Genomic DNA, 15,963 nt, shown 5'->3' on the forward strand with positions numbered 1-15,963 from the left:
ATGTATGTATGACTCATGGTGAGGTGCCTGAGGATTGGCGGAATGCGTGCATAGTGCCATTGTACAAAGGCAAAGGGGATAAGAGTGAGTGCTCAAATTACAGAGGTATAAGTTTGTTGAGTATTCCTGGTAAATTATATGGGAGGGTATTGATTGAGAGGGTGAAGGCATGTACAGAGCATCAGATTGGGGAAGAGCAGTGTGGTTTCAGAAGTGGTAGAGGATGTGTGGATCAGGTGTTTGCTTTGAAGAATGTATGTGAGAAATACTTAGAAAAGCAAATGGATTTGTATGTAGCATTTATGGATCTGGAGAAGGCATATGATAGAGTTGATAGAGATGCTCTGTGGAAGGTATTAAGAATATATGGTGTGGGAGGAAAGTTGTTAGAAGCAGTGAAAAGTTTTTATCGAGGATGTAAGGCATGTGTACGTGTAGGAAGAGAGGAAAGTGATTGGTTCTCAGTGAATGTAGGTTTGTGGCAGGGGTGTGTGATGTCTCCATGGTTGTTTAATTTGTTTATGGATGGGGTTGTTAGGGAGGTAAATGCAAGAGTTTTGGAAAGAGGGGCAAGTATGAAGTCTGTTGGGGATGAGAGAGCTTGGGAAGTGAGTCAGTTGTTGTTCGCTGATGATACAGCGCTGGTGGCTGATTCATGTGAGAAACTGCAGAAGCTGGTGACTGAGTTTGGTAAAGTGTGTGGAAGAAGAAAGTTAAGAGTAAATGTGAATAAGAGCAAGGTTATTAGGTACAGTAGGGTTGAGGGTCAAGTCAATTGGGAGGTGAGTTTGAATGGAGAAAAACTGGAGGAAGTGAAGTGTTTTAGATATCTGGGAGTGGATTTGGCAGCGGATGGAACCATGGAAGCGGAAGTGGATCATAGGGTGAGGGAGGGGGCGAAAATTCTGGGGGCCTTGAAGAATGTGTGGAAGTCGAGAACATTATCTCGGAAAGCAAAAATGGGTATGTTTGAAGGAATAGTGGTTCCAACAATGTTGTATGGTTGCGAGGCATGGGCTATGGATAGAGTTGTGCGCAGGAGGATGGATGTGCTGGAAATGAGATGTTTGAGGACAATGTGTGGTGTGAGGTGGTTTGATCGAGTGAGTAACGTAAGGGTAAGAGAGATGTGTGGAAATAAAAAGAGCGTGGTTGAGAGAGCAGAAGAGGGTGTTTTGAAGTGGTTTGGGCACATGGAAAGGATGAGTGAGGAAAGATTGACCAAGAGGATATATGTGTCGGAGGTGGAGGGAGCAAGGAGAAGAGGGAGACCAAATTGGAGGTGGAAAGATGGAGTGAAAAAGATTTTGTGTGATCGGGGCCTGAACATGCAGGAGGGTGAAAGGAGGGCAAGGAATAGAGTGAATTGGAGCGATGTGGTATACCGGGGTTGACGTGCTGTCAGTGGATTGAATCAGGGCATGTGAAGCGTCTGGGGTAAACCATGGAAAGCTGTGTAGGTATGTATATTTGCGTGTGTGGACGTATGTATATACGTGTGTATGGGGGGGGTTGGGCCATTTCTTTCGTTTGTTTCCTTGCGCTACCTCGCAAACGCGGGAGACAGCGACAAAGTATAAAGAAAAAAAAAAAAAGTACATGACGTACAAAATAGTACAAAGATGGATGAACGGTGTAAATCATGAGGGAATTTGAACACAAAAACAATGAAAATGCCAGTAATAAAACTTTTAAGAAAGTGGGCCTCAATAGTGTAGAGTTCCCTCCCCAACACTGTCCCCAACACAAAGAATGAGCCTCCATGGTATAATAATCAGCACAGTAATGTAAAACTCACATGTGTTACAGTTCAATTCTTAGGCAGGGTAGCTGGCACTTAATTCTCTCCTTTTGGGATGGCTGATAAAAGGGTTCCAGGTATAAGCATAATGCACAACAATCAAACCACTCCAGCAACTGCACATGAAATACCTCTAACCTAAACAAACAACATCCCTTCTCCCACAGAACATTCACATACTCAAGAAACATTACCCTAAAAATAGCAATACATCAACCACAATCTAACGAGATAGTCTTGAAAAACCCAACACAAACTTCACAATGGCACAACTGCTGACCTATCCTTCACTTCCAATGATATATTCAAAACCTTAAAGAGCTTCCCTAATACTGATCCATAAGCAATTCGGCCTAACTGCAGTCCAAGCTCTCAAATATATTTTAAATCACTCCTCACTAAACAACAACATCCAAACATCTGGAACCGTGCCAACAGAAAACCCATCCTGAAACCCTCCTAGCCACCCAACTTCCCTTTCTTCTATGACATTTCATTGTGAATATCAACAATATCCAAACTCCTTAAAAAAAGTCATGCAAAACTGTCATGCAAACTGCCCTACTCTCATCTTTACAAGAAGGCTTTGAACCAATTCACTCCACTATCACACCATATACCTCTCTTTTCTTTTTAATTAGCAATTCATCTTCCTCTTTCCACTACTCACTATCATTTTTCACACAGCTGCATCCCACCTTCTGCATGTTACATGCTTCTCCTGTACTCATAAGCAATGCATCCATAATTAGCTTCCATTCCATGTCCTCTCCTCTCGGTTTGTTTATTCTCACTTTTACCCTTTCTTCATTGTCTCTCCAGGTATCTCCACACACAAGTTGCTCTTCTAAGCTCATTCACTTTCACTAACCCATGTCATTTCTGGGATTGCAGTGGAATTTATCAAAAAAGGGGGTGACTGTATCGTTGACAGTTTGGTAAGGATATTCAATGCATGTATGGTTCATGGTGAGATACCTGAAGATTGGAGGAATGCATGCAAAGTGCCACTGTATAATGGCAAAGGGGATAGGGGAGTGTTCAAATTACAGAGGTATAAGTCTGTTTAGTATTCCTGGGAAATTATATGGGAGGGTATTGATTGAGAGGGTAAAGGCATGTACAGAGCATCATACTGGGTAAGAGCAGTGTGGTTTCAGAAGTTTTTAAGGATGTGTGGATCAAGTGTCTGCTTTAAAGAATGTATGTGAGAGATACTTAGAAAAGCAGATGGATTTTTATGTAGCATTTATGGATCTGGAGAAGGCATATGATAGAGTGAAAAGAGATGTTTTGTGGAAGGTTTTAAGATTATATGGTGTGGGAGGTAAGTTGCTAGAAGCAGCGAAATGTTTTTATCAAGGATGTATGGCATGGGTACGAGTAGGAAGAGGAAAGTGACTGGTTCTCAGTAAATGTCGGTTTGCAGCAGGGGTGCGTGATGTCTCCATGGTTATTTAATTTGTTTATGGATGGGGTTGTTAGGGAGACGAGTGCAAGAGTTTTGGAGAGAAGGGCAAGTATGTCTGTGGTCGATGAGAGAGCTTGGGAAGTGAGTCATTTGTTGTTCGCTGAAGACACAGCGCTGGTGGCTGATTCGGGTGAGAAACTGCAGAAGTTGGTGACTGAGTTTGGTAAACTGCGTGAAAGAAGAAAGCCGAGAGTAAATGTGAATAAGAGCAAGGTTATTAGGTAGAGTAGGGTTGAGGAACTAGTTAATTGGGAGGTAAGTTTGAACAGAGAAAAACTGGAGGAAGTGAAGTGTTTTTAATATCTGGGAGTAGAGGGCAGTGAAGGATCTGGGAGCATTGAAGAATGTGTGGAAGGTGAGAACTTTATCTTGGAGAGCAAAAATGGGTATGTTTGAAGGAATAGTGGTTCCAACAATGTTATATGGTTGCGAAGCGTGGGCTATAGATAGAGTTGTGTGGAGGACAGTGGATATGTTGGAAATGATATGTTTGAGGACAAAATGTGGTGTGAGGTGGTTTGATCGAGTAAGCGATGTTAGGGTAAGAGAGATGTTTGGTAATAAAAAGAGTGCGGTTGAGAGAGCAGAAGAGGGTGTTTTGAAGGGGTCTGGTCACATGGAAAGAATGAAAGAGGAAAGATTGACAAAGAGGATATATGTGTCAGAGGTGGAGGGAACGAGAAGTGGGAGACCAAATTGGAGGTGGAAGGATGGAGTGAAAAAGATTTTGAGCGATCAGGGCCAGAACATGCAGGAGGGTGAAAGGTGTGCAAGGAATAGAGTGAACTGGAACGATGTGGTATACCGGGGTCGACTTGCTGTCAATGGATTGAACCATGGCAAGTGAAGCGTCTGGGGTAAACCATGGAATGTTTTGTGGGGCCTGGACGTGGAAAGGGAGCTGTGGTTTCGGTGCATCATACATGACAGCTAAAGACTGAGTGTGACCGAATGTGGCCTTTGTTATCTTTTCCTAGCGCTACCTCACGGGCATGCGGGGGTTGTCAAGTGTGGCGTGGTGGTGACGAAATGAATGAAGGCAGCAAGTATGAATTATGTACATGTGTGTGTGTGTGTGTATATATATATATATATATATATATATATATATGTATAGGTATGTATACGTTCGTGTGTGGACGTGTATGTATATACATGTGTACTGTATATGGGTGGGTTTGGCCATTTCTTTCGTCTGTTTCCTTGTGCTACCTTGCAAACGCAGGAGACAGCGACAAAGCATAATATATAACATATATAATATATATATATTATCCCTGGGGATAGGGGAGAAAGAATACTTCCCACTTATTCACTGCGTGTCGTAGAAGGCGACTAAAAGGGGAGGGAGCGGGGGGCTGGAAATCCTCCCCTCTTGTTTTTTTTTTTTTTTTTCCAAAAGAAGGAACAGAGAAGGGGGCCAGGTGAGGATATTCCCTCAGAGGCCCAGTCCTCTGTTCTTAACGCTACCTTGCTAACGCGGGAAATGGCGAATAGTTTGAAAAAAAAAAATATATATATATATATATATATATATATATATATATATATATATATATATAATACTTCCCACGTATTCCCAGCGTGTCGTAGAAGGCGACTAAAAGGGGAGGGAGCGGGGGGCTGGAAATCCTCCCCTCTTTTTTTTTTTTAAAATTTTCCAAAAGAAGGAACAGAGGGGGCCAGGTGAGGATATTCCAAAAAAGGTCCAGTCCTCTGTTCTTAGCGCTACCTCGCTAACGCGGGAAATGGCGAGTAGTTTAAAAGAAAAAAGTATATATATATATATATATATATATATATATATATATATATATATATATATATATATATATATATCTTTCATACTATTCGCCATTTCCCGCGTTAGCGAGGTACCGTTAAGAACAGAGGACTGGGCCTTTGAAGGAATATCCTCACCTGGCCCCCTTCTCTGTTCCTTCTTCTGGAAAATAAGAAAAAAATACAAAAAAAAAAAAACGAGGGGAGGATTTCCAGCCACCCGCTCCCTCCCCTTTTAGCAGCCTTCTACGACACGTGGGAAGTATTCTTTCTCCCCTATCCTCAGGGATAATATATATATATATATATATATATATATATATATATATATATATATATATATATCTCTGTAATTTGAGCACTCACTCTTATCCCCTTTGCCTTTGTACAATGGCACTATGCACGCATTCCGCCAATCCTCAGGCACCTCACCATGAGTCATACATACATTAAATAACCTTACCAACCAGTCAACAATACAGTCACCCCCTTTCTTAATAAATTCCACTGCAATACCATCCAAACCTGCTGCCTTGCCGGCTTTCATCTTCCGCAAAGCTTTTACTACCTCTTCTCTGTTTACCAAATCATTTTCCCTAACCCTCTCACTTTGCACACCACCTCGACCAAAACACCCTATATCTGCCACTCTGTCATCAGACACATTCAACAAACCTTCAAAATACTCATTCCATCTCCTTCTCACATCACCGCTACTTGTTTTCACCTCCCCATTTACGCCCTTCACTGAAGTTCCCATTTGCTCCCTTGTCTTACGAACCCTATTTACCTCCTTCCAGAACATCTTTTTATTCTCCCTAAAATTACAGAGGTATAAGTTTGTTGAGTATTCCTGGTAAATTATATGGGAGGGTATTGATTGAGAGGGTGAAGGCATGTACAGAGCATCAGATTGGGGAAGAGCAGTGTGGTTTCAGAAGTGGTAGAGGATGTGTGGATCAGGTGTTTGCTTTGAAGAATGTATGTGAGAAATACTTAGAAAAGCAAATGGATTTGTATGTAGCATTTATGGATCTGGAGAAGGCATATGATAGAGTTGATAGAGATGCTCTGTGGAAGGTATTAAGAATATATGGTGTGGGAGGCAAGTTGTTAGAAGCAGTGAAAAGTTTTTATCGAGGATGTAAGGCATGTGTACGTGTAGGAAGAGAGGAAAGTGATTGGTTCTCAGTGAATGTAGGACTGCGGCAGGGGTGTGTGATGTCTCCATGGTTGTTTAATTTGTTTATGGATGGGGTTGTAAGGGAGGTAAATGCAAGAGTCCTGGAAAGAGGGGCAAGTATGAAGTCTGTTGGGGATGAGAGAGCTTGGGAAGTGAGTCAGTTGTTGTTCGCTGATGATACAGCGCTGGTGGCTGATTCATGTGAGAAACTGCAGAAGCTGGTGACTGAGTTTGGTAAAGTGTGTGGAAGAAGAAAGTTGAGAGTAAATGTGAATAAGAGCAAGGTTATTAGGTACAGTAGGGGTGAGGGTCAATTCAATTGGGAGGTGAGTTTGAATGGAGAAAAACTGGAGGAAGTGAAGTGTTTTAGATATCTGGGAGTGGATCTGTCAGCGGATGGAACCATGGAAGCGGAAGTGGATCATAGGGTGGGGGAGGGGGCGAAAATTTTGGGAGCCTTGAAAAATGTGTGGAAGTCGAGAACATTATCTCGGAAAGCAAAAATGGGTATGTTTGAGGGAATAGTGGTTCCAACAATGTTGTATGGTTGCGAGGCGTGGGCTATGGATAGAGATGTGCGCAGGAGGATGGATGTGCTGGAAATGAGATGTTTGAGGACAATGTGTGGTGTGAGGTGGTTTGATCGAGTAAGTAACGTAAGGGTAAGAGAGATGTGTGGAAATAAAAAGAGCGTGGTTGAGAGAGCAGAAGAGGGTGTTTTGAAATGGTTTGGGCACATGGAGAGAATGAGTGAGGAGAGATTGACCAAGAGGATATATGTGTCGGAGGTGGAGGGAACGAGGAGAAGAGGGAGACCAAATTGGAGGTGGAAAGATGGAGTGAAAAAGATTTTGTGTGATCGGGGCCTGAACATGCAGGAGGGTGAAAGGAGGGCAAGAAATAGAGTGAATTGGTGTCATGTGGTATACAGGGGTTGACGTGCTGTCAGTGGATTGAAGCAAGGCATGTGAAGCGTCTGGGGTAAACCATGGAAAGCTGTGTAGGTATGTATATTTGCGTGTGTGGACGTGTGTATGTACATGTGTATGGGGGGGGGGTTGGGCCATTTCTTTCGTCTGTTTCCTTGCGCTACCTCGCAAACGCGGGAGACAGCGACAAAGTATAAAAAAAAAAAAAAAAAAAAAAAATATATATATATATATATATATATATATATATATATATATATAATCTTGCATCATATTTACAAATTCCAGTTAAATCAATTACACATCCACACAGAGACGAGATGGAGCACCATCTGTTGCAATGGCAGTAAGCTTTTATAAAGGCAAATTGTGCTCTGCAACCACCATCAGTGCCTGTTTTGTATCTTGTGTTCTTTCCTTCCGCGACAGTCTCCATGAATTCTCCGATATCCACGTCATCTGACACAGGACGAACAAAATCTGATGGTTGAGATTTATCCTGCACACACAGACAACTCATCTAAAGTTATATTCCAATAACCACACGGCTGAAGTTGAGATTGAGTTTCACTGTTTAGATAGAAAATTCTGTGCTCAATTGTGTATCGTGATAACTCCCCTCCCCACTCTCTCCCTCCGGGGCGGGCCGGCCTGTGTGGCGGGACACCCTGTTTTCTAGTGCTACGATTGAAATCACATCAGTGAAGCAAATCTCTATATAATCACCTTTAGATTCTTATTTCTCGCTATGTTTCAAGCTAACTGATTGGAGGCTACTGTTACTCTCTCTGATGAGCTCACAAAACTAACGAAAACTTGAGGCTGCTGATCCAGTTGCCTTTTACATTAAGTCACCTTTGACGTGCGACGTTGAGAAACCTAAGGGAATTCTTTATCAATATCTCTGTGGTTTGAAGTCAGATGACGTTGTCTGCAAGTCTGATTATTTGAATTGTAATATACACAACTGGCAAAGCAGACCCATGGCTTTGCTATTACCGTCTTTGAAAAAGCACTTCTCTTTCCCCTCATTTTGAAAACAGATTTCTTTGAGGCATTTCCCTTCCATAGTTCGAGATAGTGTGAAAATTACATAAAAATATCAACTACAACACAAAAATATAATCAATAGGCAATATTCCACGTCTAAAACACTCCACTCTTACGTTTGTCTTGATCGAATGACTAACTCTCCCGGGTGAAAATGGAACGTGCGAGGCTAAACAAGAACGGAATGCGGGATCCCAGCGCCATGCTGTGTGTGTGTGTGTGTGTGTGTGTACAGAGGAAAAAACAACATGGTATATATACATAAGGTTGAGACGGGGTAGCACGATTGGAAAACTGTCTCCCCCTTAACATACAACTAGTAATCACAAATTGTAAGCATGGTAATCTGAGATTGAACGTAATATATATATATATATATATATATATATATATATATATATATATATATATATATATATATATATATATATATACTGCAGAAGCTGGTGACTGAGTTTGGTAAAGTGTGTGGAAGAAGAAAGTTAAGAGTAAATGTGAATAAGAGCAAGGTTATTAGGTACAGTAGGGTTGAGGGTCAAGTCAATTGGGAGGTGAGTTTGAATGGAGAAAAACTGGAGGAAGTGAAGTGTTTTAGATATCTGGGAGTGGATCTGTCAGCGGATGGAACCATGGAAGCGGAAGTGGATCATAGGGTGGGGGAGGGGGCGAAAATTTTGGGAGCCTTGAAAAATGTGTGGAAGTCGAGAACATTATCTCGGAAAGCAAAAATGGGTATGTTTGAAGGAATAGTGGTTCCAACAATGTTGTATGGTTGCGAGGCGTGGGCTATGGATAGAGTTGTGCGCAGGAGGATGGATGTGCTGGAAATGAGATGTTTGAGGACAATGTGTGGTGTGAGGTGGTTTGATCGAGTAAGTAACGTAAGGGTAAGAGAGATGTGTGGAAATAAAAAGAGCGTGGTTGAGAGAGCAGAAGAGGGTGTTTTGAAATGGTTTGGGCACATGGAGAGAATGAGTGAGGAAAGATTGACCAAGAGGATATATGTGTCGGAGGTGGAGGGAACGAGGAGAAGAGGGAGACCAAATTGGAGGTGGAAAGATGGAGTGAAAAAGATTTTGTGTGATCGGGGCCTGAACATGCAGGAGGGTGAAAGGAGGGCAAGGAATAGAGTGAATTGGAGCGATGTGGTATACAGGGGTTGACGTGCTGTCAGTGGATTGAATCAAGGCATGTGAAGCGTCTGGGGTAAACCATGGAAAGCTGTGTAGGTATGTATATTTGCGTGTGTGGACGTGTGTATGTACGTGTGTATGGGGGTTGGGCCATTTCTTTCGTCTGTTTCCTCGCGCTACCTCGCAAACGCGGGAGACAGCGACAAAGTATAAAAAAAAAAAAAAAAAAAAAAAAAAAAAAAAAAAATATATATATATATATATATATATATATATATATATATATATATATATATATATATATCTTTTCATACTATTCGCCATTTCCCGCGTTAGAGAGGTAGCGTTAAGAACAGAGGACTGGGCCTTTGAGGGAATATCCTCATCTGGCCCCCTTCTCTGTTCCTTCTTTGGGGGGGGGGGATTTCCAGCCCCCCCGCTCCTTCCCTTTTAGTCGCCTTCTACGACACGCAGGGAATACGTGGGAAGTATTCCCTGCGTGTCGTAGAAGGCGACTAAAAGGGGATGGAGCGGGGGGCTGGAAATCCTCCCCTCTCATTATTTTTTTTTTAATTTTCCAAAAGAAGGAATAGAGAAGGGGGCCAGGTGAGGATATTCCCTTAAAGGCCCAGTTCTCTGTTCTTAACGCTACCTCGCTAACGCGGGAAATGGCGATTAGTTTGAAAGAAAAAGAATATATATATATATATATATATGCTCATGAATTAGTTGTAAATGGTATGAGGTGGACTTTAAGGATCGTATTAGAGAAAATGCACCTAATGCTACTAGAAATGTGGGAACACAACTTACTATAGATACAAGATCTAACCTATTCTGTCCGAAGAAGGAAAGATAAGGCAAAGGATGATTGGCCATGTTATAATATGGAAAGCCTAAAGTTTCAGGAGATAATGGAAGATGACCCATACAGACTATACATATCGTTCAGGGTAACTGTCGAAATAAAGTACGTAGTGATGAAGTTACATATTCCTCTAAGGAATTCTAACATTCCAGAACTATCATGCGAGTCTAACATTTAGGGAACAATAAGGATGGCACTCGAAGCAGTAAAACAAGCACTTCTCAGTGATAAAGAGCAAGACTGGGGGTATTTGGTTCCTAATGGTGACAGTCATGGAGACAAGTTTTTCCGAGTTACAGAGGAAAGTTTACTGCTCCAGCATATCAGTGAACACAACAGAAGGACTGATATGCTATCACGTATTATCAAATATTATCTTTCACACATACTAGCACGCATATCGAGAATATCATACAATGCCGTGACATGAGTCGAGGCAAAACCGAGAGGAAAGCAACAATTTCTAACGGTAACTTAAATTGAGAAATGGAGTTCTGTTCCAGAGTATTGTGGTGTGGAAGGTTCTGTGAAATCTTTAATGAAGGAACAGGAACATAAATATAATTAGCCTTAAATATAGAGGGAAGGTTGAGAGAAGAGTGGTCCAATACAAGATGTTAAAAAGCGGAGCCTCGCGACATGCTCCTGACATATAGGTGGAACTCCAGTCAGACACCACCAACTGAGTGGACAATGACTCTTGCTTATAACGTAACTGGAACATTCCTTAGGGTTTCTTTCATTTTTTCAGCAACATCGCTTCATAATGACGTTTACTTTCTCTACACAAATATACATAACTATCATGTTGGTTCCTGGTCTATTCGAGTTTCTTATAAGCTACTTCCTTAGACAACAGGCACTTTTCATTTCACCGTCCCATCATCTTTGCTTCGGTTTAGAAATAAACCGTTTATTACGCATTGGCACGTATGTTCCCTCTAATGCTCTGAAAGGTAGCTTTTCCGGGCAACGTTCATGTTTTCATCGACCATATCATCCCAGGTTTGCCTGTCACGAGCAATGCATAGATCATTAAAATTTGCATATTTGAAATTGGGTATATTTACGAGACTCTCGTGTTGAGCAACATTACAAGCAGCGTTGAAAGTGACCTCAAAAGTAATTCGTCGGTGATCACTTGTACAACTTGTTTGTATTCAGACACACTGTCAAGTTTTGCGGTTTTATTTCCCATTTGATACCTAAATCATAAATGGATCTAGACAGGGGAAGGTTCCGTGAACAATCAGTTGTGACTAGATCCAAATGAAGGAGTAGTTTATGGCAAAAAGCTGGAATTCAAGGGCGCATTTGGGAAAATGCTCCTGATAGTGCCGTAACTGTGAAAACCAAAGTTATGAGCGAGGTAAGATCTCACACCTGCAATCGAGAGGGATATATGCTAAAACGAAGGGGAAAGAAAAGACACTAGAGGACCAGGACTGGCCTCCCTAATAAGAGGTAGCCTCATGCGTCAAGAGGTACTATAAGACAGACCGTTCAAACTATAGATAACAGGGAGGGGTAACTGCTGAAAAGAAATGCAAAGAATTTTAAACGAACCAGAATAAATGTACACATGGATCACAATGAAGGAACACTCAGGATGGTGCATGAAGCTGTAAAACACGCGCTTCTCACAGTTGGTAAAGTACTAATGATGGACGAATTCAATTATGAAAAAAAAAAATGGGGCACATTGAATTCTCATCAAGTCATAAGTTTTTGAACTGAATACAGAAACAATTTCCTAAACCAGCAAGGTCACTGACCACACTAAGATCCAGCAAGTCACTGACCACACTAAGATCCAGCAAGTCACTGACCACACTAAGATAGGAGGGACAAACTCCATTAGACCTAATCTTCACACATAGTAACGTGGAAACCGAGAATATGAAATACAGTATACTAATTCAAAAAAGTTTAAAATATGTAATGCTTCAGTTTGATAATATGGTAAATGATGAAAAAAGAGCTCAGAGGAAACGAGATATAATCGTAGAAACTACATAGAACTTAATCTTTGTGGTGGAGAAACTGGGAAAAGGAGTTCAGTAGCCAGAAACCAGGACACTTTCATGGAATATTCTATACATTTAGAATGAAGTAGGAAAATGGGCTTCTTTGTCCTCGAATACAGAGAGAAGCTTGAGAGAGAGAATTCACTAAAATATCAAAAAACGGAAAAGCTTTGCGATGTAGATGATATTCTAGCCAGATGGCATTAACAAGGTATAATACAGCAAGAGACAAGTATGGCACGATACAAAAGGAAGAACAATGAATTTCTTTAAAAGAATTGTACAAGACAGTTGGCAATCCAAAACTTTTCCAGAAATTCCTCAGGAATAAACTCTTATTTACAGAGGAAATAATTAGGCTTTGGAATTCAGAGGAAAGAGTTATAAGGGATGATACAAGGATATGTGAAGAGGTTAATAACAAGTTAAAGGGGATGATACAAGGATATGTGAAGAGGTTAATAACGAGTTATAGGGGATGATACAGGGATATGTGAGGAGGTAAAAAAAAAAAAAAGTTCATAAGTGTTATCACAACAGAAGACACTTTGGCTCTGACACCAGTGAGATGGAACAAGGAGGAGACGACAAAAAGAACTGAAAAATCCAAAAGCATCAAAGAAAGACGATGTTAAAGGGTCTTAACTCTTGTACTTATTGACTCTTGGTCCCGATGATCTTCCCTGTGCTGAAGATGTGTGCTGATACACTTCATAAGCCTCTTGAAATATCAAAATGTCGTTGGGAAAAGTACTGTGACAATGAAGTGGAAGATGGAAAACGTCAAAGCTACCTTTACAAAAATGGAGACCGGGAGGAGGCGCTAACTATCCTACCAGTCTCCTATGATGAAAGGAGTTGGAGAAGATAATCAGAAAATATACGGATAATTTCCACGGAAGAATGAGCTCTATTTGAGATAGAAATTAAAGCTAGGCGGATCATTTGCCTGAACTGCCAGAAAGCACTTGACACAACCACAAAGGAGCCTGATAGAGAAGCTGAATCTTCATGTAAGAAAACGGGACAGAAGATTATCGTAGTTGAAGGGCACAAAGGATGCATGTAAAGAGAAGCTTTCTCGATATGGGGTTAAAATCTCCAGCGTTATGCCGCAGAGGCCTGTTTAAGGACCACCGTTTTCCTTAAGCTATGTAAATGACTTGGCAGAATGGTCGGACTCCCACCTGAATATGTTTGCAGGTGATGCCAAGGTCATGAAGAAAGTGAGAAACCAAGAGAATTGCATCATCTTCCAAGAGGGCATTTATAAACTCCAAAGTTGGTCTGATAAATGGATGATAGGATTCAACCCAAGTAAATGTCATGTTGATGCACAGCGAAAGCCTCCTCATAAATATCATCGAACAAGAAATAAGCGGATGGAATCTGTTTATGAAAGACTATGGCCCTTAACCGGTCGCCATAGTCTTCCATGAAGAGGACAGAAGTGGAAACAAAATGTCTGCTAGCATATATTAGAAGAGCAATCAAGTATGTGGATAACCCAGGATAAGGTAATATTCAAGAAGCTGTTCACGTCATACTTAAGGCCAAAACTAAAATATGCTTCTCATGTTTTGTTACCGCAATTCAAGAAGCATAGAGACCTGTTACAGAAGTCCAGAGGAGGACAACAAAGATCTCGTACCAGAATTAAGAAAGCCGAGTTACAGGGAAAGCCCAGAGGCCAAGAAAGAAAAAGAGCAAGGGGTGACCTGATATTTTTTTTCTCACGATTTTAAAAGTTTTTATTACGTCGTGCGTGAACAAGTTTTCGAAGATGCAGGTATAGAACAACCAGGGACCATGACGTTACATTGACCATGAAACCTATCAGCAAAAATGAAAAGAACTTTTATCATAACAGTGTAGTGAACGAATGAAATGAACTAAATAATGAAGCCGCAATTGTAGACAGCACAATGATGTTTAAAAAGTTATGTGATAAAGGGCGAGATGTAGCCTGATTGTAAAACTCCCTCATCGTACAGTACTGACAGATAATGACAAACAGCCAATAAAACACACACACATATACTGGGTTAGGCTGGTGTGAGCGAGCTCACGTGTGTGTGTGTGTACTAAAGGGCAGCAAAGGCATGACTGAGACGGGGCACCCAGAGCGAAAATCTCTGTCTGTAATAAAAATCAATAATGAAAAATCACATCACGTATGCCAAGGTTATGTTGATCATGCCTTAAAACATAGCAACCAGCAAACCACTATTTTTCGACTATGATATCTTCCCTTGTCAAACCTTTTCATCGACCCCCCCCCCCCAAAAAAAAAAAAAAATCCTAACCACCCTCTTAGAATAACAAAGGATAATGGATGTATGTTTAAAAAGACCATAAGAGGTAAAATGCGAAGGGGTGGCTATAAAGGGAAGACAACCGCACTGTAAGACGAAAGGATTTCATCGCCACTAACAACCCTTTTGCCATAAACACTACTTAATCCGTCGCCAGATTTATCTTACCCAATAAACATTTCTAATCGGGTGAATTCATAACTCGTCCTCATACATGATAATTCACTTACCTCCATAAAATTTATGCAGTCTAGGCTCCACCAATTGCTTAACGCTCGGCCTACAAAATTTTTCTCTTGAACCAATGCTGACGTTATATAACCAAAATATCACAAAGACTTCCTCCGCAAAAATAATACGTATTAAACATCACTTACAGTTATCAGGGAGGACATGTCAGCCAGCAACTTGCGTAGAGGTTCAGTCGAAATCACCTACCAAGTTCAACTGACGAAACTAACCGCTCTATAAATAACCTTGAGGAGTGCCACCGTTCACCAGAAGATTATTTAATTTTTTTCTATACTCCGTAGCTCTTCTTCCCGCGACATTTTGTCTTGCAGCCACTACATATGATGTAAATCAAATGAATCACCCGAGTAATGAAAGAAAAAGTGATATAGTTGTATAAAAACTGCATATGTATGTAGCAAGGCGACCATCAACAAATACACTATGAGTTGGTAAATGTTCGCATACACACACACACACACACACATATATATATATATATATATATATATATATATATATATATATATATATATATTGCTTTGTCGCTGTCTCCCGCGTTTGCTATATATATATATATATATATATATATATATATATATATATATATATATATATATTATCCCTGGGGATAGGGGAGAAAGAATACTTCCCACGTATTCCCTGGGTGTCGTAGAAGGCGACTAAAAGGGGAGGGAGCGGGGGCTGGAAATCTTCCCCTCTCATTTTTTTTAATTTTCCAAAAGAAGGAATAGAGAAGGGGGCCAGGTGAGGATATTCCCTCAAAGGCCCGGTTCTCTGTTCTTAACGCTACCTCGCCAACGCGGGAAATGGCGAATAGTTTGAAAGAAAAGATATATATATATATATATATATATATATATATATATATATATATATATATATATATATATATATATATAAATGGATGAACAGCATTAACAAAGAAAATGATCGTATAATCACAGGACAATGATATATCATGCTCATGCCCGCGTAGTGACACTGTTATATCTCTAATATGCATGGTAATGGGGACAAAAATGCCACTCGTCATCATGATTTGACGATAAATCTGTCAGCCAGAACTCAAAGTCAAGCATGAACATGCAAACTCTGGGGCCATGACTTCTTGGTTCGAAGGAAATTCTTGGATCTGCAAAAGGTTTGGCC

The 15,963-nt window shown here is 40.7% G+C and overlaps 1 protein-coding gene across 2 annotated transcripts in view; it reads right to left on the reverse strand.

The window, feature by feature from the left end:
* The window catches only part of LOC139761086 (probable cytochrome P450 49a1), a 78,042-nt gene extending 62,967 nt beyond the window's left edge, over positions 1–15,075 (reverse strand). Inside the window, exon 1 of one of the 2 annotated variants that reach the window (XM_071684942.1) lies at positions 14,937–15,075. In XM_071684942.1, the coding sequence (XP_071541043.1) occupies positions 14,937–14,954 (18 nt within the window). In that variant the 5' untranslated portion in view covers positions 14,955–15,075. Of the gene's footprint in view, positions 1–14,789; positions 14,886–14,936 lie in introns of those variants that run through there. The other variant, XM_071684950.1, reaches the window with a different exon arrangement.
* Positions 15,076–15,963: the final 888 nt, after the last annotated feature.

Source organism: Panulirus ornatus, chromosome 3 (genome assembly GCF_036320965.1).
Source record: "Panulirus ornatus isolate Po-2019 chromosome 3, ASM3632096v1, whole genome shotgun sequence".
Taxonomy (NCBI): Eukaryota; Metazoa; Arthropoda; class Malacostraca; order Decapoda; family Palinuridae; genus Panulirus; species Panulirus ornatus.